This window comes from Vidua macroura, chromosome 6 (assembly GCF_024509145.1).
Source record: "Vidua macroura isolate BioBank_ID:100142 chromosome 6, ASM2450914v1, whole genome shotgun sequence".
Lineage (NCBI taxonomy): Eukaryota > Metazoa > Chordata > Aves > Passeriformes > Viduidae > Vidua > Vidua macroura.
The window spans coordinates 59,369,852-59,397,737 of NC_071576.1; the positions used below are offsets into that span (position 1 = coordinate 59,369,852).

The 27,886-nt window shown below is 39.6% G+C and overlaps 1 protein-coding gene across 2 annotated transcripts in view; it reads left to right on the forward strand.

Moving 5' to 3' along the window:
- PARVA (parvin alpha) overlaps positions 1-21,994 on the forward strand; it is a 62,010-nt gene extending 40,016 nt beyond the window's left edge. For both annotated transcript variants that reach the window (XM_053980657.1, XM_053980658.1), the window contains exons 5-13: positions 1,184-1,324; positions 3,261-3,376; positions 8,645-8,703; positions 9,533-9,552; positions 10,773-10,834; positions 11,503-11,571; positions 12,825-12,926; positions 13,758-13,830; positions 17,146-21,994. In XM_053980657.1, coding sequence (XP_053836632.1) covers positions 1,184-1,324; positions 3,261-3,376; positions 8,645-8,703; positions 9,533-9,552; positions 10,773-10,834; positions 11,503-11,571; positions 12,825-12,926; positions 13,758-13,830; positions 17,146-17,222 — 719 coding nt within the window. In that variant the 3' untranslated portion in view covers positions 17,223-21,994. The remainder of the gene's footprint in view (positions 1-1,183; positions 1,325-3,260; positions 3,377-8,644; positions 8,704-9,532; positions 9,553-10,772; positions 10,835-11,502; positions 11,572-12,824; positions 12,927-13,757; positions 13,831-17,145) is intronic.
- Positions 21,995-27,886: the final 5,892 nt, after the last annotated feature.

Genomic DNA, 27,886 nt, shown 5'->3' on the forward strand with positions numbered 1-27,886 from the left:
AATTCAAAAAATGTGTATCAGGCACAGCCTGACTCTAAATATGCATACAATGATCTAGCACTTATTGATTGCAGAGGAATCTTTTCTACTGCCCTTAATATCTTGTGGATCAGGTCTCTAATTATTAAATCTTCAGTCTTGTGGTGAGACTATGCACAAAGTGATTTCTGAGGAGGTGCAAGAAACCTGTAGAGATAGCAGCTTTTAGGCAGGATTAGGAGGTTGCTGGATTAGGAGATGCAGTCTCTTAGGCAGGATTAGGAGTTAGCAGTCTCATAGGCAGGATTAGTAAATAGTGCTACTTTAGGCTGGTAGTTTAGGCTCACTCACTTTGGGAACATGCTCAATTGGCTTTGATGGGAACATGATCAGCTCTTATAAAATAAGATAAATCTTAAATAGATACTCTTCTGTAGAACTAAATTGATAAGTGACCAAGCATTTTGTTTCTGGTGTTGTCACCAGGGAGCTGCTATATTTTCTTTGCTTACTCTTTAAGGGTAAACAATAAACCATGTATGTATATACATAACAACTGTACTAATTGTAACGAACCAATTCATAAGGTATTTTAAAATCTGCTGCAAATTTTGAGTGCAGAAAATGGCTGTGGTTTCATGGAGAGAAATTGCCTGAGGTTTTAGGTGTTTTCATGAAAACTTGTTTGCCTTTCTTTGATGCGTCCTCTGCCTCTATGAATACGGAATCACTTCAGTTTTATCACTACTAGGCCAAGTAAAATTTTTATCTCCTGCATCTGAGGTAGAAGCTGGGAGGCTGAGACTGATGAAATAAATTTGGTGTGTGTTTCCTAGGTTTGATGGTCTGCTGTACAAGCCACTTGCATCTAGAATAACCTTCATCCAGAAGCAATAGAAATAATGGGCCTTATTTCCAAGTCTGGTGCTTCCTAAAGGGAGCTGCAGCAAACATTTGTTAGCCAGTGGTGTGGCATAGAGCAATACTTGGCCTTCTCCTTGTCAGTGTGTAACTAAAGGCAAAATGTGAACTTATCTTTAGGGGCTCAGAAGTGTGGAGGGAAAGTGGCTCTGGAAAAAAACTTAGATATAAAATTAGGAAGTCTGATGTCTCTTGAATGTACCTCTGGATGTATGGAATGTCTTTGTGTTCTTCATGGAGCTGGCAATTTTTTTTCCTTCCATTTTTTCTTCTATCACTTCAGAGAAGCTTGAAAGTGAGAAGCTGAATGTTGCAGAAGTTACTCAGTCCGAAATTGCTCAGAAACAGAAGCTACAGACAGTGCTTGAAAAGATCAATGAAACCCTTAAACTCCCTCCAAGAAGCATTAAGTGGAATGTTGACTGTAAGTTTTGTGTTTGCTATACTGTTCTCATTTGTTGACAGCTGGGGGGTCGTAGGTGTCATCTGGGGTTCTGAAATATCCAATGGTAATGGATGGCTGAAACCTGGGATTTATGGTAGGAACTGCTCTGAAGGGCACTTCCAGATGTGCCACTGTCCTCTTTACTGGTGCTCAGCCTTCTCTTTCAGTCAGGTGTCTTCTCAGAGACTGTCCAAGTGTGGTGGCTTTGCTCAGAAGTCCATGTGTGTGCCAGCTTAAGTTTTGTGTTGCTAAATTGATTGGTTGAAACAGGCAAGTACCTGCAGAAATGCAGTAGATGGACATAAGGAGATTTAGGTCCTAGAACTCTGTGTGAAATTTGCAACCTAGATATGAATAATATTTCTGATCATTTCAGGCAAAGTCTGAATGACTAGTTTTGGTTACAAAACTCTAATCAAGACTAATTCTGTGCCCTTCCTTGTCTATTGTATGAAGAATGAACATAGGAGTATCTAATGTCTTCAGTGGCCCAACACAAGACGCTTCAGTGGATATATATTGTGGAAAGCAGGTTATAAGTTTTAGAGAATTAGGCCTCTTAATCTGTTTTAAGTTTGGTTTTCAGAATAATTTCATGCTGGTGAATACCTTGACCAGTACACCACATTTTCCCTGTCTCCTGTACCTGCCTTGTGCTGAGCAGTTTTGTATCCTGTTCCATTTACAACAAATCAGTTAGAAGGAGAGAAATATCTCAAGGGAGGAAGAGTGAACATTTGGCAATTTGACTTTCCCCTTTCTGTGGTCCTGCTGAATTTTTTGTCCCCTTTCTTTTTTCAATCTGCCCTGAGTTTTCTTTCCATTCTCTGTGATGCAGCTGGAGGCGGGGTGTTTGGAGTGGCCTGACAATTTAACTCCTAGTTTTAATTTAATGTTTTACATGTGTTTTAGAGTTGGAGTAGAGATAGAGAGCAGCAGCTGTGTCCAGCTGTAGCACACACCAGTGGTAGGCAGACAGACATCTTTGTAGTGTTCTGCTAAAGCACCTCATCCCTGACCACGGGCACTCCAGCAGCATTTGCCAGCAATGCCACATTTTATATGAATGTGTATCTCCATGGCATAGCTGAGACTTGCACTGTAAGATTATGAAGAAGGATATTTTAGTGAATCTGATTGTGTTTCAGCAGTGCAGTGAGGTAGTCCTTAATGATGAGTTCAAGTACAAAAAACGTAAGTGCATGGCAGTGTCAAAGATCTTTTAGGAAGACTGCTTTGGGGAATGCAAAAACGAAATAGAAGAAGAAGAAGAAAGGCAATAATAAGGATTGGAAATTATCCACATGCATGCCAATGGTTTGGTACTTGATCAAGGATTTCCTACAGTTTGGCTTTTGATATCTTGTAAGTTGTGTTAGTGTTAACTATCCATATATGAAACCTGCTGCAAAAAAAGCTTCAATAACAGAACTAGAACAACTTCATGAGGAATGTTTGAGTCATTGAGTTTAATAAGTTATTGCTTAAGGCTTGTGCCAAAACAGGCTCATTTATCATCCTGCAGACATTGTGACACTTAAAAATGAATAAGTGCATGTTATGAGTACAAAAATATCTCTCTGTTAGTCCATAAATCCTTATTGAAATAAAGGGAATAAAAGAGAGGCAAGGAGAATGCAGAGACAGCACTTAAACTGTTGTACATAAAATCTGGCTTTTGGATTAACTTTAGATTTCCATCTCCATGAGCCTGTGGCTCAGATGTTGTAAAGAGTAGTGCGTGGTGCTGATGCATCTTGCAGGAGAACACTACAGCCAGTGCCTTAAAGGTGCCCCCTGGCTCCAGGTGGTAAGAGGAAAAGAGTCCCATAATCCCTACATCCTAAGCAGAAGTAAAAATCTGTGCCCTAGTTACTTTGCAGTTTGTAACTTGTGCTTTTAATATCTATTTCAGCTGTTCATGCTAAAAGTCTCGTAGCGATACTTCATCTTCTGGTTGCATTATCTCAGTATTTTCGAGCACCAATCCGACTCCCTGACCATGTGTCCATTCAGGTGGTTGTTGTGCAGGTAAGAGGGGCCTTAAACAGCTCTTGGGAGTGTTGTGAAGTTGACTGAGGGGTTTCTTGAAAAATGCACCTGGAGTTTCTGGCTGGGCGGGCACGCGTGTGTCTCTTTGGCTGACAAGGAGCACACATGCATCCTCCCTGCTGTCCGTGCTTCAACCAGAAAAAGGCAGACTGAGCTGTGCCTCACAATCTCTTACTTTGCCTGTGAAGTGGCCAGACTGTGACAGTAAAAATATATGAAACATTATTATTGTTGGAATGTGTTCATCTCCCAGAATTATTATTTTCCCCATTTTCTGATGCTCTTCTCACTTGTGTAGAGATTCAAATCATTCTTGGCACTGAATGATGAATTGTCACTGTTTATTACACTCACATTTATGTTAGGTGACTAACTTCTTTTTCAGCTCTGTGAATGCTAATTTAATCTGATTACAGTGTTGGTTTTCTCAAAAGCATGCAAAAAGATCCCCATCAACTAAATCTTTTGTCAGTCTCCTTATTAGAGCCTCATCCATTCAAACTCTTCATGTTTTTCTGTTCATCATTTTTCTTTCAGCTGAACTTGTGCTTTCTCTATCTTATTTGTCTTCTTCCCATTTAATCTGCTTTTCTTTCTCTCCAATTAACTTTGCCTTTATTTTTCACACTGCAACCGTCTTTATTTATGCCTTTTAACTGATGTTACCCTGAAGTAACTGGTTGAAAGAACTATTGCTCAAGTTTTGTGTGGCTGAAAATCTGCCAGACAGATCTGAGAAAGTAAACATTCTCTCTTCTAGAATTCAAATAGGACAAGTTTTGTAACTTAGGGAGAAATCTGAAGGAGAGTCTCTGGTAAATATGTCACTGATGTCTGGTAGTGACTCATTGACTCAGATTCTGCTTCATGGGTTTCTCTACAGATGATGAAGGAGAATCCCTGGGAATCTGCACTTACGTGTCTAAGGCTTCAAAGAAACCTAGTTCCTTTGGCTATTATAAATGTATTATTTACACTGGTTTATCTCAAAGTTCCACCAAAACCAGCTTAAGAAATCTGGAGTACAGTGAGCAGGGCCTCTTCATGATGAAAAGCCAAAAGAGAAAAATAATACAGTCCTTAAAGAAAGAACCATAACCTCTGCTGTCATTCCATACGTCCAGACAAAATTCCAGTTGAAATCAGTGGGCATAAGTGTCCTCTTGTTAAACAGGCAACAGCAAGTCCACTGAAGTCAGTACAGATAAACCAATTTAAAACAATAAGTAGTGGGAGAATCTGGCGCACTCTTAGTTACACAGCTGCAGCTCAGGCGCCAGTGGTTTGCACTGGAAGCAGTTGCACCAGGATAATATCCAAGTAATGTCGAAGGAGATTTTGTCCTGCAGACCCTGACCTTGGTGGGAGCCAGTCAGTGAAACTCCAGAGCTCTGCTGATTCCTATTAACAGAGGGTGAGGGCCAGTATATTTACTGTAATTGTTTGAGACATTTCTCATTTTTATTTTATGGTGTGTGAGGGTTTTGTTTTTATTTTTTAAATCTGTCTTTGACATCCTGTGGGACTGATTCTCTAGCATGCATCGTGTACCCTTTGAACTCACAAAAGTTTTAATCAACCATCAGCAGATCCTAATGCTTAATTTAGTGGTCAGACTTGCACACCTCATGTTCTAAACACTCATGCATTCTGTAAAGAAAGATCAAGCCTAGGGAAGCTTAACAGACTATGCAGTAGCTGTTTTAAAACTCTGCTATGTATGGTTTGATAAAGAGAGCAGGAGAGACAGAAATAAAAGAACAAAGTACTTTTATTAAGCCTTTTAGGAAAGACTCCCTTAATTCATTTCATGATTTTGTTAGGCATAGAAACCCATAAAATGCGAGGGTTGCTGTGTTGGCTGGATATAGTTTATTGAAATAGAAAAAAACATATTTATGAAACAAAAAATGTGCTCGTGTCCAACAGGTAATCAGCCTAGTTCTTATGAAAGCTTGTTTCCTTTGGCTGTTTTGTACAAAAGCTGTTAGCAATGAGAGTGATACAAAATCTGGGTTTAAGCTGATTTAGGAAAAAATGTGATAGTTGGACCTTTTTTAGCTACTCTATTATTTTCTTTTCCTGCCATAACAGTAGAATAAATAACTTTGAACAAAGCCCAGGCTTTGTTTGATCATATCTACTGAAATGACTGAGAGCTTTTTTGGAGAGCTGGGTCTTGTCATCATTTTGCCTCTTCTTAAAAATTATGTATTTTTACCATCCACAAATGGTTAGATGACAGATTGTTTGTGTCCAAGAGATGGAAATCAGAGAGTGTAAGAATGCATTGGCAGAGCAGCCAGAATGGCTTCAGCATGTTCTGGGGTGCATAAACTACTCTTAGGCAAAGCTAGGAAATTACTGAAATTAGATGAGTGTGTAGATCACAACCTTAATCAGAGGTCATTGGTACTGCTACCTGGGAAGGTCTGAAATGGTTTGGAGCAGCACTGACCAAATAATGGCAAGGTTTTCAGACTGGGACTTTGCAGGGGAAATGAAGCAGTTGGCCCTCAGTTACATAAAAATGCTGACACAAAAGGAGGTAAGAAGAGATCTTTTCTATTTACAGATGTACTACTCCAGTTTCAGATTTTTTTTTTTTTTCCTGTTCTAGGGAGTTACCAGTTTTAAATGGTAAGTGATTAGGAATATCTTCAGGGCCTTCTATGAATTCTTTCAGCTGTGAGGGAAGAAAATGCCAAGCCTGTTCATTAAGGTCTTCTCTCATCACTGGAATGCATGTCCAGCTTTTCTTTTTAATGGAGAATCTTAATTCATGCCTCTTTTCTCAGAGACTTTCAAATAGTTGATTTTTATGGTTTGTTGGTTTCAATTTTAGGCACTGTTGCCTTTAAGGAACATGCTGGATATTTCAGTCCTCAGCAGCACCTCTCTGTATTTTTCAGGAATACTGTGTCATTCATTGTCTAGTATAAGACAAACCTCACAATAGGTGACATCAGTGTTAGGGTCAATTTTGAGGTTTTTAAAGAGCAGGAGATTATGAGAAGCAGCCTTCAGAGAAGGTGCTTAGACCAGTGTTTTAAGGTCCATTCTGCTGGGAATTCACCAGTCTTTTTACAAATCAGAAGTACAGGAAAGTCTGTCTTGACATGTGCTGATCAAGTAAGTGTCCAGGGGATGCACGTTGTATTTGGGCAGTGTGGAAATCCCATCAGTGATAGTGGTCAGGTGCCAGACACAAAACAAGGGCTTGGGATCATTTTGGTTTGGGTTTTTTTTTTTTATGGTTTTTGTTGTTATTGTCAACAACAAGATTAAGGTGCAGATTTTTTTATTTTCAGATATTAGCTGCAGTTTATCAAAAAAAGGAAATATTTTTAATATCAGTGCTGGAATATATTTCAGGCAGTTTTTGTGTGCTTGCAGAGAGAAGGTGTAAAGCATTAGAAACCTTTTTCTGCTCCCATATTTCCAGTCTGATCACTGGAAAATACAGATGGCATTGGTGTGGTGCTCAGCCCCTGTGGGAGACGAGAGCAGCAGGGTTCTTGCTGCACAAGGCATGTCAGAGTCATCATGAGGAGGAAATACAAGTTTCCTTTCACCCTGCAGCAAAGGGAAAAATAAACAAAAATACCAAACAGAGTGGAATTCCAAGTTGTGCTGGCATGAACTAGATTGCAACTTGGAGTTACTTCAGTTAGTACTGGAGACAGCACTCACTGCTGTCTGCACAAGCTGGAGGTGGAGGTAGCCCTAAATTATGTTATTCTTCTTCAGACTTTGAAGGTGAGTGATAGGCAATGTCCCTGCAGCTGGTCTGTGCCCTCTCTTCCAGTATGTAACACCCTGGACTCCCCTCTGTCTTTTAAGTGCTCCAGGGTCCTCCCTGAATGCATTTTTCACTTTGTGCAAGATATTTAGAAACTGGACTTTGAAAAATATCACGGAAACCCCCTGAAACTGCCATCTAGCTGAAAGGACAGTTCACATTACTCCAAGTGCCAGTCTGGAGTGACCCAGAGGGCCATGTTCAGCTTTTCTTGCAGAAATAAATATATTCCTTGATATATTTTAGTAATACAGTGCAGAAGGAAAAATATATCAAGAAATGTATTTTGGTAATGCAGTGTGGAAGGAATAGGCAAGCTTGGCTCAGTCCTCAGCACATCATACACTGAGGATTGCCTCAGGCAGGGATGTGCTGTCTTCTCCAAGGAAGGGAAAAGCAGCAGCCCCAATTCACATGCCATGAAGGATTTTTCTAAAAGGTTATTCTCCTTTTCTCTTTTCCACATAGATGATGAGTCTAGGACCAGCATAAATCTATTTTTCTCATTTCCTTGTATGACAGGGAGTGAAGAATCATGAGTAATTGCCTAATGTCTAGACTTGAAATGGAGTTGTCAGCATTTGCCTGACTTTTCTCTATGTACTGCAAATTTTTGGTAATACCAGTGAACAGAATTGACAGAGAGAACACAAAGAGAGGCACAACATATGTGTGGTATTTACACCGGCCCCAGATGAGTGTAATCAGCAAACTGAAACAATGTCAAACTCTTCAAGTGGCTTCATTTTGCAGCTGACTCAAACAGCCGTGATTGGAGTTGGCTTCTGCCGCCTTGGGCACAGCCTCTGGACAAAGACATCAGAGTCACTGCTGGACCAGGACAGGAGTGTGAATGGAAGCTCCATTTTGGTTTCTGTCAGAAGCCAATAGAGCTCTTTGTCTGCAGAGAAAGGAAACACTAAGGCAAAAACAAAAACAAAAACAAAAACCACAAAAAAAACCCCAAAAAAACCCCAACAAAACAAACAACAAAAAAAGTTTGAACAGGGCAAAAAGAACAAATAGCCTGGGAACAAAATTTTTGCAAAAGAGAAGCATGGGCACCATCTGCCAAGCTGTTCATTGAAATACAGGGCCTAATTCAGCTCACCTAGACATATCTCCACTAAAATACTTACATATGTGTTTGGGTGTTTCAAATGTCTTGCTGAATTGGGGCCTTTAAAAGAAAAGTGAATTAAGAACAATGGAGAAAGGAAAATAAATACTTCCTTCTACAGGTGGAGTTTCAGGTTTCTTGTTAATGTATAAAAGAGTTCTCTGAAATACTTGCAAGGTAAAATAATATATTACTGAAAATTTGTATAAGAAAAGTTCTTATTCTGCAGGTTTCTTATCTAATTTTGTTTGTGGATCACAAATTTTTACTGTACCCTAAGCATTAAACTCTACTGAGAAAAATGTCGCTTTTTTCCTTTTTCCAGAAACGAGAAGGAATCCTCCAGTCTCGACAAATCCAAGAGGAAATAACTGGTAACACTGAGTATGTCAACACCACGTTTGCCAGCAGTTCAGTAATTGAACACAGATGTGTCTCAAAAATTCAAACATTTGCTGATATTTAGCTTTCAGTATCGGGGTTCCAGGGAAGATGATGCATCAGCCAGTGACTGTATTTTAGCCTTTTCAAGAGCTGCAAACAAGCATCTAAAAATACAAAAGAGGGAGGAAATAGAGAGGTGGGGAACTAAAAGCAGGACTTTAGGTGTGTAAAATGATGGTAGTAAGCCTTGTATGTGCCATCTCACTGAACACTTTGTAACAGAAAAGCTATTCCAAACCAAAAGGGAACAGTAGTAGAATATCCAGGTTTCTAACTGAACAGGGAGAAGCTTCACTACTGACTTATTATTAATCTGTATGGATTTATGTGTGATAGTTATATGAAGGATCAACTGGAGCAAAATCCTGCAGTCCTTAAGAACCTATCCCAAGCCTTGTTTGGGCTGGATTTCTGTTGTGGTTGGTGTGGTAGATGCATCTTGAAAGCAGAGGGAAAAGTTTTCACAAAATCAACAAAAAGCCTTCTTTACTCAGGCAAGGTGTGCTGATTTGGTTCAAAGTAGGGACTGTGAGATCTGGCCTCCTGTGAGACTTTGGTGAAGACAAGAGATGATATACTGATAGACTCCAGACTAACCCTGGAGTAACTTGGTGAAGTTATTCACAAAATTCTCCTAATTCCATGGATCTACTCCATAATTCACCAAGCTGAAGATCTTACCATGTATGCTGGGTTTTGTTGCAGCATGATATCTGTAAGTGAATTATATGTAACTGTTTTGTTCTTTTCCTTTTTTTTTTTCCCACAGGGCATTATCAGGAAGGCATGGTAAGTTCATTTGATTAGTGTCTCTTTTCTTGAGGCAGGCAGAAGGTACATGAGTTCTGCAGTGGGTGGTCACTTTGATCAAGTGGCAAGAAAGGAGAGGATTTCAAGTTGCTCTGGCAAATATGCACCACAGGCTGTTGTGGCAGTTAACAAAAGGGGAAAAAAAAAACAATGAAATCACATCTTTAAAACACATTTCATTGCTTTTCAACACATGTTAATTTGCATATGCTTTGTGGTTTAACCTCCAGAACATTACTGCAGTGGTATTAATGGTCCTGAGTTCCCAGCATAATGTGAAATGGTGTCTTATCATGAACCAGCTGGTGAATGCTGATATTCTACATCCACTAGCTACTTATACTTTAAAGATAAAGTATAAGTTGAGTCATTATTCAGCGGGCCTGCATGCCATGCAAGGTCCTGTGCCTTGTGTGTCTCACTGCCAGGATTGAGGCTGGTCAGTGGAAAACACTCACCTGAGTCTTGCTTGGTGTAAAGTCTGCCTTCTACAAACGCCTTTGCATCTACTCTAGCTTTTGTTTGTTTTTTTTTAAATTGAGGGAAATGAATGTTTGTTGAGTCATTTGCTGTTATTCAGGTGATTGTTAAAACACAACAAATTGCTCAGAAAAGGCTCTAGTGCCTTTGTATATATTTTTCTGTTTTCTTCAGAAAGCAACTGCAGTAGCACTCCAGCACTACCTTAGGTTGGCTGTCCTGCTGGTAGTGCCCTAAATTGCATCTGAGAATGGCCCAAAACATCTATACAAAGGACTGTATTGCTGATGTATAATCATAAACCTGCTTGAGATGTTTAATAATGCAGTCAGTGGCCCTTGGGGAAAATCCTTCTCTGTAGATGTAGTGACTAATGTAAACTCATGTTCTTCTGCAGAAAATGATTTGGTTACTTGGTTGTCTCTGTGTGACTGTTTAAGATCTCATGCATATTCTTTGCTCATTTTTGAGAAACAGGGTCTTTAGGTGATCCAAATCCTACCTGAAAATGATGCTTTTTTGTGAATAATAGAGAATAAGTTAATAGCAGCTTGCAGCAAGAGAGAAGAATGCAAACTACTTGGTACTTGGAATACAGAGACTATATTGAACCATTTTGCTGTCTGTGTTGTCTCAAATGAATGTGTCTTTCAGTAAGTGTTTATTCTGCACTGGAACAACTGCTGCTCAGTATATTAATGGCACTGAATGTTTTTCAGAAAGAGATGCATTCGACACTTTATTTGACCATGCCCCAGACAAGCTCAATGTAGTGAAAAAGGTTGGAAGGTTTTTATTTTTAAAATACCTAATGTGTTCGTGTGCATGCTTGCATGTATTAGATGGTGTGGATGTGGTGTGTGTGGATATAATGTATAACTGGCATGATTTGCATACATTAAATACAGTTAAGCTTTATGCTTAAATACACAAAGTCATGATTATAATGTTACTTTTTATTTAATGTTTAGCAGCATGAACTTAACTTTGGAACATGGAACAACATATAGTTATCAAAGTTTCCATCAGAAAAGTTCTCACAAAGTGTGTGTTGAGTAGAACCCAACTGGTACATTGTCTGTACTGATGCCAACAAGATATCCAGTTTACAGCTGCCAGAGGTCTGACCCTGGAGTATTTTGGCTGCTGTCAGATTTGAGTGGAGTCCAATTACTGACTTCCCCACAGTCTGCTAAAAATTTTGGGGTTTTCTGTGTTTTAACAATGTATTTCTTTTATATATATCACATTCATTTTATTTCAGTTCTTCATTCTTGTAAAAAAAAAAAATTAAAACAATTTTTAATGTCCCATTTCAATTTCAAAACTTGGAGATTGTGTTGCAGTCTCTTCACTTATGCAGATTCTCTTCTGAGTGGAGCTCATACTGCTGGTGTTAAACTGCTGCCCTGCTGAATTGGCCTTCATTGCACTGTTTTTGTATTTCAGACTCTCATCACCTTTGTGAACAAGCACCTGAATAAACTGAATTTGGAGGTGACTGAACTGGACACGCAGGTAGGATTTTATAGCCTTTCTTAAAGGGGAGAAGTAGTTGCACTATGTTATGCACTGTGCCCTCAGCTTTATCCAGAAATTTCACTGAATTATTATTGAAAATGTTATTTCAGCAGGAAACCCTTTCTAAATACATTTGTACAAAGAAGACCCTCACCAATTAAGCGTCTAAAGCAACTTTGTACTTCCATTAGCATAAAAATTAATTACCAAGTGCTGCCTTCTGGGTGCTGCCAAGTGCTGTAAGGAAGACCTGCTTGTTTTGGTCAGGCAGGAATTGGGTGCCCCTTGGTTTGCTCCAGCACCAGGCTGAGCAGTTGTTTCCTGCCTACCTTTGCACAAGCACGCAGCCACGTGGGATCACAATGCCTCTCTGTTCAGGGGGAATTCGGGGATTTTCGAGAGCAAAGCTACTCAAGTGTACAGGCAGCTGTACAGCTGGGCTGCAGGCTTGATTGCACCACAGAAATAATGTGCTGCGTGCTCTTCTGTCTGGTTCTCAGCTGCTAAATTGGCTGAAAAGAAGCTAAAAGAAAAGCTTAGCCCTGCTGTATTAATACCTCCCCATGTGAACAATTGCAGCAGTTATCATAAGAAAATCACGGGGTCAGGCAGGAAGGGATGGGATCTGCACTATCAAAAAACCCCAGGTGTCTTCAGGTCAGGCTTTATTTTATGTCTTGATCCATGTTGTTAAGAATCTCTGCTTTATTTACACACCTACCAAGCTGATAGAGATTTTTTAAAGGTAAAATTAAGATTTAGGTGGAAATTGTGTGTAAGGGCTTTCAAAAGGGCATTCCCTGTTTCTGCTCATTGCATTGTTTACCTTGGGAAAAACATTCAAATGTACCTAGTAACTCCTTAAAGCATTTATCTGAAACAGCATTCCCTGAAATAAGAGGTTGTATTTCCATCAGTTGAAAGAAAATCACCTGCCTCAGGAGAGTGATGGGTTGATAGACCCATAGACCTGATGCCACTGGGGTAGGAGTGGGAGGGCTGGGACAAAACCACAGAAACATGGAATAGTTTGTGTTAGGAAGGACCTTAAAGATCATCCAGTTCCATCCCTCCTGCAGAGACACCTCCACCAGACCAGGTTGCTCAGAGCCCCATCCAGCCTTGGTCAATTCCAGGGGTGGGGTGTCCACTTCTCTGGGCAATCCTGTTCCAGTACTCCATTGTTCAGTGAGAAAAGCAGTGAGCTATTTTTCAGAAAATGTACTGAGAAATGGTTTTTTTTTTCACAGTTTGCAGATGGAGTGTACTTAGTCCTGCTAATGGGTCTCCTAGAAGGCTATTTTGTTCCCCTGCACAGCTTTTTCTTGACTCCTGATAGTTTTGAACAAAAGGTAAATAGATTTCATTTTCCTGTTAAAAACAAACATATAGATATGTGTAGTTGTAGAAGGATAACACAAACTTTTCTGCAGAAGTTTGATGCTAATAGCTGAAATCAAGAAAGCTGAAATAGCTTGGAAATAGCTGAAATACTTGGAAATACTAACCATTTCCAAGTATTAAAAAAAGTCAGTATTAATACTTAACTGGAATAAAACAGAAAATTATATTAATGATGGGGTGGTTAGCAAGTATTAACAGATTTTGGCAGCCATTGTGTGGTGCTGTCATTGAACAAGACCTACTGTTCATTAACATATATAGAATTACACACAAGCACTGATGTCAGAATTGATTTTTTTTCTGTGTGTCCAAAATCCAAGAATTTAACATTGGAAAGGTTTAATGGGTTTTGGAGACATAAAGGCATATATGTACAATGTGTCAATTCAAGACCAGCATTACATCAGTGTCTGTAGTTATCCAGGCAATTCATCTGTCTGTTCAAGAGAAGAGCACTTCAGGGGCCATCATGTTCCAATTTTTGAACTTGTAGGAGGTGGGCTGTGCTTACTTGTAACAAGTAGTAAGTTGTAAGTCCTTGTAGGCAATTTTATTCAGGGCTGTGTTAGTTCATGTTAACTTTCAATTACCTTTATCTTTCTGCAACCACCATCACCCAGAAACAGCAAAACAGATTGTCTGGATTCCAAGGACCAGATACAGAGCCCTGACTATTTTTTCCTTCTGAATATCTGGGTCTGCAATTTTAAATATATAATGTCTTGACCATTTGCACTGCTCAGAGTTCACAAGAGTGACTGCCTTTGTTGTATTGCCAGGTCGTCAATGTATCCTTTGCATTTGAGCTAATGCAGGATGGTGGATTGGAAAAACCAAAGCCAAGACCAGAAGGTACCTGTTCTACCTTTTTTGTATCTCCTTAAAAGTTTGTGTTGGCTCCAGATCTTACAAGGTTACAGTGTGGCTAAATGAAGGTTAAATTAATCCAGCAGCAAAAGGCAAGGTACATTTTGTAGTGCTCAAGAACTCTGTATTTTAAATGCACTTTTTCAAAGGTTGCAATGCTTCCTTTCTTCATTGGCCAAACACATGCAGTAATACTCCAATATTCCCTGAAAGAAAGAGAACACAGTTGTGATTGGTGTCACTGACAGATGTGAAGAGCTCTGTTTGCTCCATTTTCCTCCATCTAACATTTTCACACCAAACCTTGAGTATTCCAGTAACTAATAAGATTTTCACAAAAGAGGGAGATGTTGTGGAAGAAGAATTTCAAATGTTCACATACATGCCTTTGAATGCAGGACCTAAGCATGCATATTTAAATTAGATGTAGAGCTGGGGACTGACAGTAGAATGTGCTTCAGGGAGGATAAAGGTTTTTCTGCTGACTTTAGGAGCATTGGGATTTCCATTCCATTAATACACATACAGTGTTTAAATACAGCTTTTCAGGCTGGAGACAGAGCCCTTGATTGACCAGGTAAATGGGTGTTTTTGGAGCTCCTCCTGTGAGAAGTTACCACTTCTTACCATGCAGGAGCTGGGCATGCAGCTTCTCCTCCCCTCTTCCCACCAGGAATGATATCTGGCCTCCTGCTGGTTACCTGCCACAATAGTCAACATAGCTGTGTCTTTTCAAGACCAATTTCAGATTTACATTCCATGGTGCTCACAGTCTTTTCCTGCCACAATATTGGATTGTCATTCCCTGAGGAGCTGACATAAGCTCATGTCAGAGTGTTGCTTCTAACAGTCAGAGCTCTCAGGAGATTCAGGCACTCGTTGCTGAATCGGGTTCTGCTCTATTCAGGGCTCTTTCCATCCCTCCCATCTTCCAGGTTATAACAGCACACACACACACACAAAATAATGCATCTCAGGATTGAGCCTGTGCATTAAATCTGGACCTACCCAGCTTGGTGTTTTTACTTCTTTTGATTGCTTGAACTCCTATCCACAGTCATGCTTAAGTGTACCACTGGTGAGTGTATCACAAGCCTTTATGTCTGAAATAGTCAAAGTGAGAATGGGGAAACAGTGAAATCGAGGGATCCAAGTAAAACACAGAGTGTCTGTGATCCCTTACTCCCCATGGATGGTTTAAAATTCTTATGGCATTTAATTTTTCAGGTATTTATTGCTCTAGGGGACAGCTAATTTTTCCAGTATAAATCAAGCCATAAGGATATTTCAGCATATATAAGACATTTCTTGTGCAATTATTGAAATGCTTAATATGAAACTTCCTGCCCAAAGTGAATGGAAAAACACATCTGTTTTATGTGTTGTTACATTGGGCACAATGCCTGTACTTAAAATTTCCAGTGAGCGAAAGAGTATTGAAAAGGATCTTACCCTAAATGTGTACACTAAATACTCTTTGAATTCCTACACTGTTTCTTTGAGGTTCTTGAGGAAAAAATATGCTGAAAACTGCTTTAGAATATGAAAAACATATTTAGTGAAAAAAAAAAAGAATGCAGTTAAATAAATGAGTATGAAAACCAATGATTTTTATGGGGTCAACAGTTTATTTGGGTTATTTGCAATATAATTGAAAAGGTCTTAAAAAGCTTTCTGTGACCTTTTACTTTAAAAATGGCTGGAACATTAATCTGCTGAATCTATAACGAATTCATTTACAGTTTGAGCTTTTTCAGAGCTCCTTGCAATGTGTACATCAAAGCCAAACTCAAGTTTCTCTTCTAGAACCTTGCAACCAGTGAAATGTTACATGAGGTTGATCAAACCTGTGTGGTTTGATCAATGAGCACATGGAAATAACCCATCTTTCTCTGGCAGTGTGCTTCTTTTACTTTGAGCCCTTCTGTAGAATTCTGTTGTGGTGGTGGTATCTCTTTTTTTGTGGTGGTGTCTTTGTAAAGACCTAACAAAGTTACTTCTTTAATAACAGAAGTTCTGTATTTGGAAAAAAAAGTAATTCTGCACCTTGCTGCTGGCCTGAAAGAGGAAACTTCTGATGTTGCATGCAAACACTATTACAGATTGCAGTGGGATGTTGTGGGGGCAATGCACCTTTCCTGCAGCTTTTGGCATTTCCTCTTCATTTTATGCCAAGCATTTTTCATCTGATTTATAAAGAGGCACAAACCCATGCTGGCTCTGGTTATATAACTGTGCACAGGCCTTGAGTGTTTCCACTCTTTGTCCATGGATGTAAATTCAATATCTTTAGTTGGCACACTTTAGGACACCATGCATGGGTTTCATTGGATTAATTATTCAAAGTGTGACCCCTTCACAATCTGTGAGAAACTTCAATGTAATGGCTAAACTCTGATGACTGCAATACACCATTTACTGGGCTTGCTTGGAGGTTTTGGCCAATTCCAAGAGCCACAGTCAGGAATTTGAGTTCCTGTGCACTCAGCAGAAAGAGATAGGACAATTCTAATTCCACTCTGCTCTTTCTGAGGGCAATTCTGAAGCCCTGTGTGAGATTGACTAAAGCACTAGTGTAGCCTGCTGCAGTAGTACTTGTCAGTTTGTTTTATAGATTTCTTGTGAAATAATATTGACTTTCTCAAGAACTGCTCTTTGAAACAGAAGGTATTCATTAGCTTTTTGTTTCATATAAATCCTTTACTTTAGATGTTGAGTTTCTGAAGACAGATTCAGCCATGAATGTCAGCTAACTCAAAGAATTTTCAGATGTTTGTTCAAGGAGCACTTGTACACCTAGCTTCTTTAGATCCTCTGGAAAATTTAAACTTGCCTCTAGCTATCTTGCTGAAATTAGGCCTAGTAAAGGCTGTTGCAGCCCAGAATGTGCCAAGTCCCATAATTCTTACATAAGGGGAAGGCTCCATTGGTTACTGCCTGATGACTTTTTTTCAAAGTCATTACTTTTCAGCCACAGCTGTCTGAAGATGAAGTCATAGAAGTGTGTATAATCCTGGGCACACTTAGGCTCAGGAGCATCTGAGCTTGGCTACATTTCATCATCATCAGCAGTAGCTATTTGTATCCCTAACTAGAAGTGGCTAAAACACCAAGTTTTGAGTTGCCAGTTTGAAAATTGTGTTTTATTGATATTTCTATTCTTTTTTGCTATCCTTGTGATCTAATGTTCATGGTTATTAATGTGAGCAAGGGAAAGGAGTAGTGAATGGGCACTTTTTTTCTGGAAAACATTTGGAGCTATTGAAGTTACTAATTTGTCTTCCCTTGTCTTTTTTCTAGATATTGTAAATTGTGACTTGAAGTCTACACTGAGAGTACTGTACAATCTGTTTTCCAAATACAGGAATGTGGAGTGAAGAATTGATTTGAGTCACAAAGGAGTGTTCACAAAGAAAACATCCTAACTAGCATATCTTTCATCAGTGTTCCTCTGCATCTCTATCCTAAAAGGAACAAAACCATTTACCTGAAGAATTTTTGGTTATTGATTGATTATTCTGGCACTACTATTTTCACAGTAGATTTAAAACTAATATAACTCATAGGGAAAAAAGGGTTTGGGGGAAGGTATATGGGTATATTCTGGGAAAATTCATGTCTTGGTTGTCTTCACATTGTTTTTAATAGGTGAGGCAACAATGAAAAAAATTTAGTAAGTTTAATTCAAATCAGCCTTTGGAGCCAATCATAGTAATATTCTGTACTGAGTGCTTAATTATTTTATATATATATATATATATCTTTTTGTAATCTGGGAAGGGGAAGAGTATTTTCTATCCATGATAAGACAGTTCCATTCTAATTGTGAGGAATGTGCATGGGGAGAAACAGTTAAATACACTTGTTCACATGACAGCTAAGAAGAAGAAACTTAACCTGCTGAATATATAGTTCCAGTGCTATTATTAGGCTTTCATTTTATGGGTACAAACTGAAGTGGCTACTCATTCCTTCAGGCTTACTATGACGTGATATTCTGCTTCAATATGTGCTACTGAGCACTCCACAGACCCACACTTCGCAGCTTGTCACCTGTTTTTGTTCAAGGAAGAGATCTTTTTTGCAAAGAACACTTTTCAGGAAGACACACCTGTGTAATACAGCTTTTCTATAATATTAGTATTATTACATAATTTTAGAAAGTAGAAGAATGGCTTGTTTTTATTTTAGCAGTTTAATCAGAGGATTATCAGATTGCAAGTTTAGATTGATCGCTAAATAGAATTTAGAATTGTCCCTTTGGTTGATTTTATGATGAATGGATGTTGCTGCATAATCTTCAACACAAAAAAATGAGATTCATTTTCTAGAAATGGCCAAAACTATTTCCATCTGCAAAGATTCCATTAGAGTGTAAAGTTCTTTGGTGATTTTACATGGCTACAAAGATTTTTTTTTTTAATTTAATTACCACCGAGATGTTATCTGTTGGGTTTTAGCTTTAACAAAGACACAAAAGGGAAATGGGAGTTGATTCTTCCCTTAGACTGGTACCAAGCACCAGTTATGCTTCCAGAGGAAGCTGGTAGAGGCTGCCTGGATCACTTCTGAAACAAAGCGTTCCATTGCAACCACAAATTCTCGAGATCCTGGTTTACACAGTCAGGAAAGAAATTCCTCAGGCTGAAATTCCTTGATAACTCTTCAGAAATCTTGGGACTGCTTAGTGCAGGAAGGAGACTTGTTAACAGCCATCCAGTTGCAGCAGAACTGGCTTAGGTCAAAGGAAAAGCCATCTGTCAGTTCTTGAATCGTCATCAGGAGAAAGGCAGAGCTGGCAAGGACACTCAGAAACAGCTGGATGTTACTCATGATGTAAAGCATTACATAGTTTTCCATTTTCCAGGGCTTTTTTGTTTTTTGTTTTTTGTTTATGTAGAGCTTTTCAGTATAACATTAGCACAGAGGGAACTCCAGCAATTATTTCCTGTCTTTGCTAAACACCAGCTGATGTTTAGTAATAAGGTGATACTGACTTCTGCTGGGGGGGCTACGAAAGTATTTTCCTGAGAAATAATATGAACTTTTTCAAGGGAAAGTCAGTATTCAGTTCAAAGGACAATACCTGGATGTTGTCTGATCTCAGAAATTATCTGATTGTAATAAGCACTCTAAATATCTTTATTAAAATATTTTCTTACCTGTGTGTTTTAACCGAGTTTCTGAAATTAGAGGTACAGGAAACAGCAGTTATTTCCCCTTTACAGGGAGAAATAGCTGGACATTTTGACCTCAATGAAAATGAGCATTTTCATTATATCTTTAGTATCTGAGAAGCTAAACAATAGGAATTAACCAAATATTTTTTGAGCAAACTGAGACAGAACTTCTCATGTATATATTAGCAGCAATTTCAGCTTATTTTAATGTTTAACATGCAAGTTTTTCATTTGCACACCTAGAGGTAATTGTAATAGCTAATTAAAAAATGAATTATGTTTTTTCTGCAGACCATGCTCAGCTGTAACACTTTTACATTTCAACAGTGCTGAAAGATTTTGACAGCCTTTGTTTTCAGGAGTGCACTTTCTTTAAAGAGGAGATTTATATGGGTAAAGTGAACAGTGAAACTGTTTTCTTTGCCAGGACTTGCAAATAAGTATTTCTTGTGCTATATTGGTATAACATTATTGGAGATTTATCTGTCAGACTCCATTTCCATCCTTATAAAACATAAAGCTGAGACAGAATTATTAAATCCTCATGCTGAAATGCAATAATGCAGAACCGTAGAAGCATTTAAACAATATCCAACCTTTCCACAATTATCTATCCTATGGTAAGAATTTATGTAAATTAAAATCTGATATATAAACAACAGTGTCCTACGTAAATATAGATCCATGTGATAGTTTTAACACACACAAATAGTATATGCTGCCATGTAGGAGTGGGTCACTGCTTATATTTTTGACAGTGTAGATTTAAATAGCTATCAGATAAATAATCTAATATAGAGATTATATCTAATATTTATTGCTTTGATTCAGAATATAAGAGAAATATAGAATACTACTGTAGACAGCTTGCTTTTCAGCAGTTGGTGTAGGCCAGTCCTTTCCTTCAGGGAAGGGAAAATTTATCTGGGCCAAATTCTGCCCCACCTGTGTTTCTTTTATTCTTGGTACATAGCAGTGCACCCTGACATGCTGCTGAAAGAAGAATTCTCCTCGCTGTTTATATCAAGGTAGAAGCTGTTTAAATTTTAGTCAATCCCAGGTTTATTTATAATTGCTTAAAATAATTAAGTAGACCCAAATGGATGGATTTAGCTCCATGAGCAGCCACCTGGAGAGGCCAGTTCCTCTGGTGGTCCCAGAGGGAGCCTGTGGTCTCAAGGCTGCTGTCTCAGCACTCTGGATCCTAAAGCCAGGTCGGGTAAATCCAAGGCCCTGCCTGAGGATCTCCTGGTGGTATTGGGATGCCACCCCCCAGACCAATGTGCCTGTCTGTTGTGCTGTGGCACACAAAGGCCCACAGGCAGCTGAGCCCACCAAAAAGTGGCCAATTCTTGGCCTGCCTCGAGTAGCAAACAAGCAGTAAACATTGCTGCTGCTGGGGCATTGTGAAACCACCACAGTCCTTTGACTTCTGATTCATCCATTGCATCCAGCAGTATGGTATCTAGGTTTCTTCTGTGGCTGGAGATGGGCATCCTTTCCCTCTTGATGGATCCTGGCATGCTCTTTCAACCACACAAAACTTATTGTTTGTTTGGTTGTTTTTTTTTTAAAGAGGAGCTACAGATTTTTCATAGTGTGTCAGCAAGGTGTTGTCAAAATGCTTACCTAAAATCCTAATATCTTGAGGTCAGCTCCTTTCAATTTCTTTCTCAGCTGACTGGCTGTTATTTGCCATAAAGAACAAGTCCTGTGAAAAGGAACCTTTGCATAATTTTACCCAAGGCACACTCATAAAGCCCAGAATTGGATTGCTCTGTATTTCTGATGGGGTCCAGATGAGCCAAGTTGCCAATTAAATGCACTGACTGCAGAATATGCAGTTCTTTACATTTCCTAATCAGGAGTAGCTCCATGTTACAGAGGGTAGCAGCCCTTGCAGCTCCATAGCTCAGGAATCCAAGTGGACCAGCAGGAGCTGGGTAAGGTCCTAATCTACTGCAGTGAATTGTGGACCAAGTGGCAGGAAATCACCTGAGCCTCTGTCTTACAGAGCGTTGCAGTGCTGGGGAATGGTTGCATTCAAGCAGACCGTGATGATTGGGGTACTTGGTTGGCTTTTGTTCATACTTTTCATTCTGGAAGTACTGTTTTGAATTGATGTTTCAGATTATTTTAGCAGACACCTCACTGCAAGCCACAGTGTTGTAAAGCAGAATGGCTTTTAGAAGTTTATTTCATTAGATAAAGTTATATGTGATATTTAGTATACTAGATGCCAGCCTTAGGCGTAGTTTTTGTTATTCTTGTCTTCCCCTTAAAACAACCTTCATTAATGGCCAAGCATCCAAAGAGAAAACAGTGCCTTGAAGACCTCTTGCAAGATTTTTACACTGTTACCTGTAGTAGACTTCTGTCGTTTTATTGTAAGAATTACTGTGGGCTTTCTCTTTACAGTCGAAGTACAATTACAGACTGAAGAAATCCTTTGTAAAAAGTTACAATTAGCTTGCATGAAGATATTTTATTTTGATTTGTCACATGAAAAATTGAGATAGTATCACCAAAATTTTAAAATTCGGCATACCTCAGTACCCACAGATTTTCCAAAGAGGTTTTGAGTCGTTCAACATTTACAAGGGCTAATTTTATGTATTCTGAAAATATTTTGTGTGAAATTGTTTCTGCAAGAACGAGATTTTCTTTTCTGTCTAACAATAATACCATGCACTCTTCAACAATAATAGACTCATTGAAACATTTGGTCCTCAATTTCAATATCAAACTAACTGAGAAAAAAGAATATTTTCAAAATTTGCTAAACAAGTATCCAAAAATAATTATTGGTTTAAGTTAAGCTGCATTGCCTTCAACTGCAGAGTTAGTAGTTTTCAGAGAATATATGTACTCTGTAAGTAAAAGACACACTCTTGCTGTTTTTTTTTTTCCTGTGCTTTTCCTGAAACCTTTTGTTATGATCCACAATAAAATTTGCACCTGAAAATCAACACTGCATGTTGTTGTTGGGTCAAAGGATGAGTTTCTGACAAAAAATTAGGGAAGCTGTGTTTTTTGTGTTCTCGAAACTTCCAGACCTCTCCATGCACCCAACCCTTTTCCAGTAACCCCTTTGTGGGTGTGCAAGGTGTTTATTATTATATTCTGTGGGGGCTGGTGACAGCTGAACGTTGCTGGGGTTGGCAAAAGCAGTCATGTAAACATATGTTTGAAATGATTAACAGCAGCAGGTCAGGGAAATGCTGTCTTCGACTCAAAATAGCAAAGAACACCTTTACTTTTAACTTTGTGGTGCTGAGCACTTCAGTGGGGATATCCCAGCTGGATATAATGCAATTCTCTGCAGAGCAATTTTGTTAATTTTGAATCTAACAAAATGTTAGCAAAACATTGAAATTATGTTGTCCGTGTCAGAAAATAATTGCATTTAGGAAGATTTTGAGATCTGTTTTTTTATAAACTTGTTTTTGTTGCGACCCTTCAGTGCAGGAGCTTCAATGCAGAGCTTGGAACCAGTCCAAAATGTAGGCATCTAAAGTGCTCCAGATCGACATTTATAGCCACTGAATTACTGGCTGGAATCCAGAAGCAGGTGTTTGATCTTTAGGTCTGCTTGTAAAGCTGAAACCACCAAGCAGAGCTGCCTAATCAACAGGGAACCCTAAAGACAGGGTGAGTTTTAATGCCAGTCTTCAATCCCAGGGCTGGAGGGAAGCAATTCTGCATGCTTAGGATCCACGTTCTTAACCCCCACCACAGGCACTTGGAGCTTTTGTCCTGATTTTTGTGGTTTTTGTCCTGAAGAACAAGTAGACTTGCTCTTCTGCAAACATTGCAGTACAACACAAAGGTCACGGTCTGGCTACCTCAATCTTTGCATTGCTGTTCATGCAGAACATGGCTGTTCTGCAGCCATGGGAGTCATTCCTCCATCTTTTTAGAATCCTGCAGTATGAAATGAAGGTGAAATGGTGTTGTTACTATTGTTGGAGGGGCACTGTTGATGTCTAAGCTGAAGGGAGTGTGCAGAGTAACTCCACATTAACTGAGACAGAAGGAGAGCAGAAGAGGGAGCACAGCTGGTGATTAAGCTGTTGGAAAGGTGGAAAAGGATTTGGGGGAAGAACCTGTCTTCTGGGCCTCCTCTAAGGCCTGCTCCTGTATTTCAGTCAATCATAAGTTGTTAAAATTCCCAAACATATTTTGAAGAGAAAACAGACTGGCCTCTGTCTTGCCTCTGTTTCACTGCAAAGTTCCTGCTGAGCTTCTACTTTCTCTCCTCTCTGCCAGGACTCTGCATAACACATATGTAATGGTACCCTGAATGCATGAATGGTGATGCTGTGATAAAGTGCTTGTCTTGAAAGGCTCACAGTCCTGCAGGAGTGCAGGAGGAGAAGAGCTGTGCACTTCTCTAGCTCATGATAGGAACGATAGGTGTGGATTAGGGACCCAGTGCCCCTTTCTGGACCTTTCTGCCTTTAAGCTGTGGTGTAAAACAAGGAGCTAAAGAGTGAGCAGTGAGGCTGGTGTGGGTGCCAGTCCCCAGGGGCAAGGGGCCAGAGGAGGTAGGAAGGATGTTAGCTTAGGAGATTTCCACATTTCTGTGGTGGAGATGTGGGTGCTCAGCGCTGGACCACTGAGGTGAGTAAATGTGTGGATTTCCCAGGTGTCTGGAGGAGGAATCCTTCCCCTTGAAGTTCTGCAGGGCCATCATCCTGTTGCCAGCATTACAAGCTGCTTGCATGAGACTTTCCTCTCTGTGACAGTAACTTAGACACTTCCATGTGCATATTGTTACAATAATAGAGCTTTGAAGGCGTCAGTCCTGCATTTCTGAGCCTTCTGTACCTCCAGATCTTTCTGAACTGTTTGTTACAGCACTTGAATAGACAGAAAGGACATCATTAGAGCAGGTCTGTGTCTCAATGGCATAAAAACCTTGTACATCTTCTGTCTGAAACCAGCACTCACTCTAAACAGTCATAACCTCCAGCTTATTTTTTTTCTGTTATCAGGACAAATTAACCCATTAGCTGCACAGACTCTATTGTGAGTCAGAGGTATGTGACTCATGTGAATAGAACCCATTTCTATTCTGGTTTTAATTAACTTGGCCTCCACCCAAATCCTCCTTAGAAAGGAAAGATACTAGATTAGCTGAAGTGTGTGACACATTTTTATGGTTTGTGCTAAACTTACATGTGTATTTTTATGAGATAATGCTACAAAAAAAAAGATTCCTATGAATGCATTAGCCTGAAAGGTAAGTGACAAGACTGCTGTATTTGACAGACTGTTAAAATCTTGTAATTAATCTGGTTGGATAGTTTGCCTTGCAAACTATAAGAACAAAAAAAAAAAAAAAGAAAAAAAAAAAAAGAAAAAAAATTCAGAATTCTAGTACACTGGGAAAAATTTCCAATCTTGATTCAGATAAATAGAAAATGATTTTGTGGTGGTTAGAATTTCAATAGAAGTACAGTCTTAAGGTGGCACTTCCCATTGTGATTTTCAAAATTTTGCTGCCTGAGATTTTTTCCTTTCTTTCTTTCTTTTTTAAGATAGAATGTAAAGATTTGGTCAGTATCCTTATCAGTATTCCGAATTGGATCATTGTGCCTTCTCTTTATAATTCAATATTAAAAATCAAATAAACTCCTGAAATTTAAATTACAGGGAGAGTAGTCTGAGCCACCACTTAGAGAAATATCGAAACAGAAGTGATACTAATTATACTTACACAAGTTCAGAAGGATCAAAATAAAAACAAGGAAACAAAAACACCCCTCTCTAATCCTGACAGAAATCAAAACGTGAATCTCACTTATCACTAAACTTTCCTCGTGGCACTTTAGGGATTCTGAATGCAAATGGGAAGCAGGCACTCCGAGATTGTGGTGGGGTGGGATGGCTCTACCGAGTATCTAAAGAAACAAGCACAGAATAAAAGCAAAGAGGCTGAAGGGAAAAGAGAGAGGAGTCTATCTTTCTGTGATCACTTTATAGTTTGCAGCATGCCCATATAACATGAGAAGGATGGGCCAGCTGGGCATAAACTATCCCAGACTGATAAATTAATCAGGAGTGGGCTCTGTGTGCCACCAGCTGTCTGGTGACTAATGTTAGGTTTCTGCTCTGGCAGGGCCCAGGTTACCTGGAGGATGAAGAGGAGAGCTGGAGGGAAAAGGTCAGGTTTTAAAGGAGGCTTAGTTTGAGGAGCTCTGAAATGAAAACTTGCATGTGGACCACTACTTCCCAGACTCTGCAGTCCCACAGTTCAATTCCAGTGTCTTAGAGTGCTTAATGGAAATCTGCCCTCAGCTCTGCCTGCTGCCCAATTAGTCCTGATAAAGCCCTAACTCACCTTCTCGTTGCCTAAGTGGTGACATTAAGCCTTTCATCAAGGCAAGGAAATTAAAGGCACGTAGCAGACTCGGCTTCATTTAGCCAGAGCTTCATGTCCAGACCCAGAGATTTTTCTGCCTTGGAGGAAACAACTGTCCTCCCATGCCAGACAAGGTAGTGTGGCAGTGAATTGTTACATTCTGCACTTCCCAATCACTGTAGAAAGTTACCCAGGTGCTAGGAGGCAGAGTTAGGGCACAGATTTATCCAGATATTGTAAACAGTTATGCTGCATTGCAGGGACCTGTGTGTTCCTCAGCTGGAAGTTTTGAGCATTAACTTCTGAAATTCCATTGCTGATAACTGGATTTTGCTTTTCATTTTTCCTTTGCTACAGTGGATTTCTTATGCCATCATTGGTTGAGGTTGGATATACCAAACCTTTCTAGATTCCTTTTTTATGCTTGTAGCAATGTCCCTCTATTGGACAGAGCTCCTTTATATAATCTATAAAACATTGTAGATCTACATCAGGGTGCAGAGAATGATGTGATGGTTTGACAGTAATGGGCAAATTTCTCAGAGGCACCTCTCCCTCCTTTGGGGATATTTGTACAAGGAAATCTGCATCAAACCTCAGGATGTTCCTGTTACCATGCGTGCTCAGAAATGGAAAAGATCCAGGGCTCTCCTTCACTTTGTACTTAAGGAATGTTTAGTTGTGCCACTAGAAGGGGGAAAAAGCATTTGCACCCTGATGTGAGAAAGAGGATGGATCTCGCTGGGCACAACAGTCCCAGCACCTTCATTAAAATATTTCTCAGCAAACCTATAATTTGCCTTCTGAGCACTTAGAGGAATTTAAGCTGAACTATCTTGTGCTGCTGGGTTTTCAATACTTTAACCCCAGAAGTCTTGTGATCCTCTGTTCTCTCCTCTAGTGTGACACAACCTCACCAGAAATTTTGGTGTCAAGACTATTAACTTCTACTGCTTCTTAGACTTCTTTCCCAAAGGCTCAGTTACCCAGGCAGACCTCTGGGATGGGGAATGAAACACCAACAGAAAACTGTTCTCTCAAGCCAGACAAAATTTTCTACTAGGTGAATTCCCCCAATTAAAAATCAGAAGATTTGTTTCAAGGAATCAAGGCACACCTGTTATTTAAACACATTTTCTCTTTTATTACTGACTTATTAAAACTCACCATTCTGTATTAATCAGCATTTCTTAATTAACATAAAATTCCCAGGGTTTGGTACAATTCCACCACCCACAATCCAGTTCTATGCTGTTCATTTCTATTTAGACTACATATTGCTAGAGCATGTGGGATTATATTGCATGCTGCAATTATTTTCAGGGAGGACTGTGACACTTGGCCTTGATCTTGGCTTTCTCTAGTACAGAGCTCTGTAAGTATTCTATATTTATTTATAACTTGCTAAGGGGAACAACAGAGGCTGCCTGACACTGCACTCTCTTCTTCTTTAGATTGTAATTCTCGGATAGATCTCTCAGGAATTACAGGGAGGAGAGCTTTGCCATTTGGAGAAAAGGTCCTACAATTTAATCAGAACACAATTTTAGCCAACTAGCTAGTTCAATCAGCCAGTCCAATTATGGTGTGGGTTGAGCAAGACTCTGTGCTCAGGGTTCCCTGGAGTTGTTTGTAGTTATGAAATCAAAATAAGAAATGAGGTCAGTTATACTCTATTGACTCCTAGTCCTGCAGCTTTCAGACTGTACAGCAGCACGACTTTGCCTAAATTTGTGTTGGGCATCTCACTGCTCTGGCTGGGCTTTGCCACTGGTTGAAAGCTAAACTGGGAGTGCTCATTCCAAGTGGCAAGTTACAAATGTGCTTGTCCCTGGGCTGGCACACATGGACAGAAACCACATGGACTTGTCTCTTTTAACCCTCGCAGCGCTGCAGGTGAGTGCTCTCAGTCCCATGCTAGAAGAGCTGCAGCAGCTGTCCCATCACCATCTAAGAGCCACAGGTACTTTCCTGGGTGCCACTGGTCATTTCCTGACTGGCTGACTCTCCTCAGATCCTATATGAGCCTTTGTACCAAGTTTTCCTAACTGCTGTAACCCTTCAAAAATTCCCAGCTCCCCAACCCTCCTTCATCTGTTGGTTCTTTACCACCTACCTCATTTTCTAGCTGTCCCTTCTCCCTGGTTAACGCAGCTACTGAACTCAACATCCAAACAATCAAAACCATGCAGCTGATCATGCCCTTGTTTCACCAAACCCCCATTCTTTCCAAACTGTTCTTAAACACCGTGCCATTCCTCTTTCTTTTCTCCACGCCACATGAAAGTCCCTGAATGGTTTCTTCATCTGGCTGCATGTAACAGCTGATAGAACTTCTTATTTCTATCATCAGCCTCTCATGTTCTATGGACACACTCAGGACAATCTCTCACTCATCCTCCTGCTATAATTTTACAGGTAGGATTGAAAGAACTGTATCAATCCCTTCTTGCCACAGCCCAGCACATCCTGCAACATAATTTGCAATACCTTC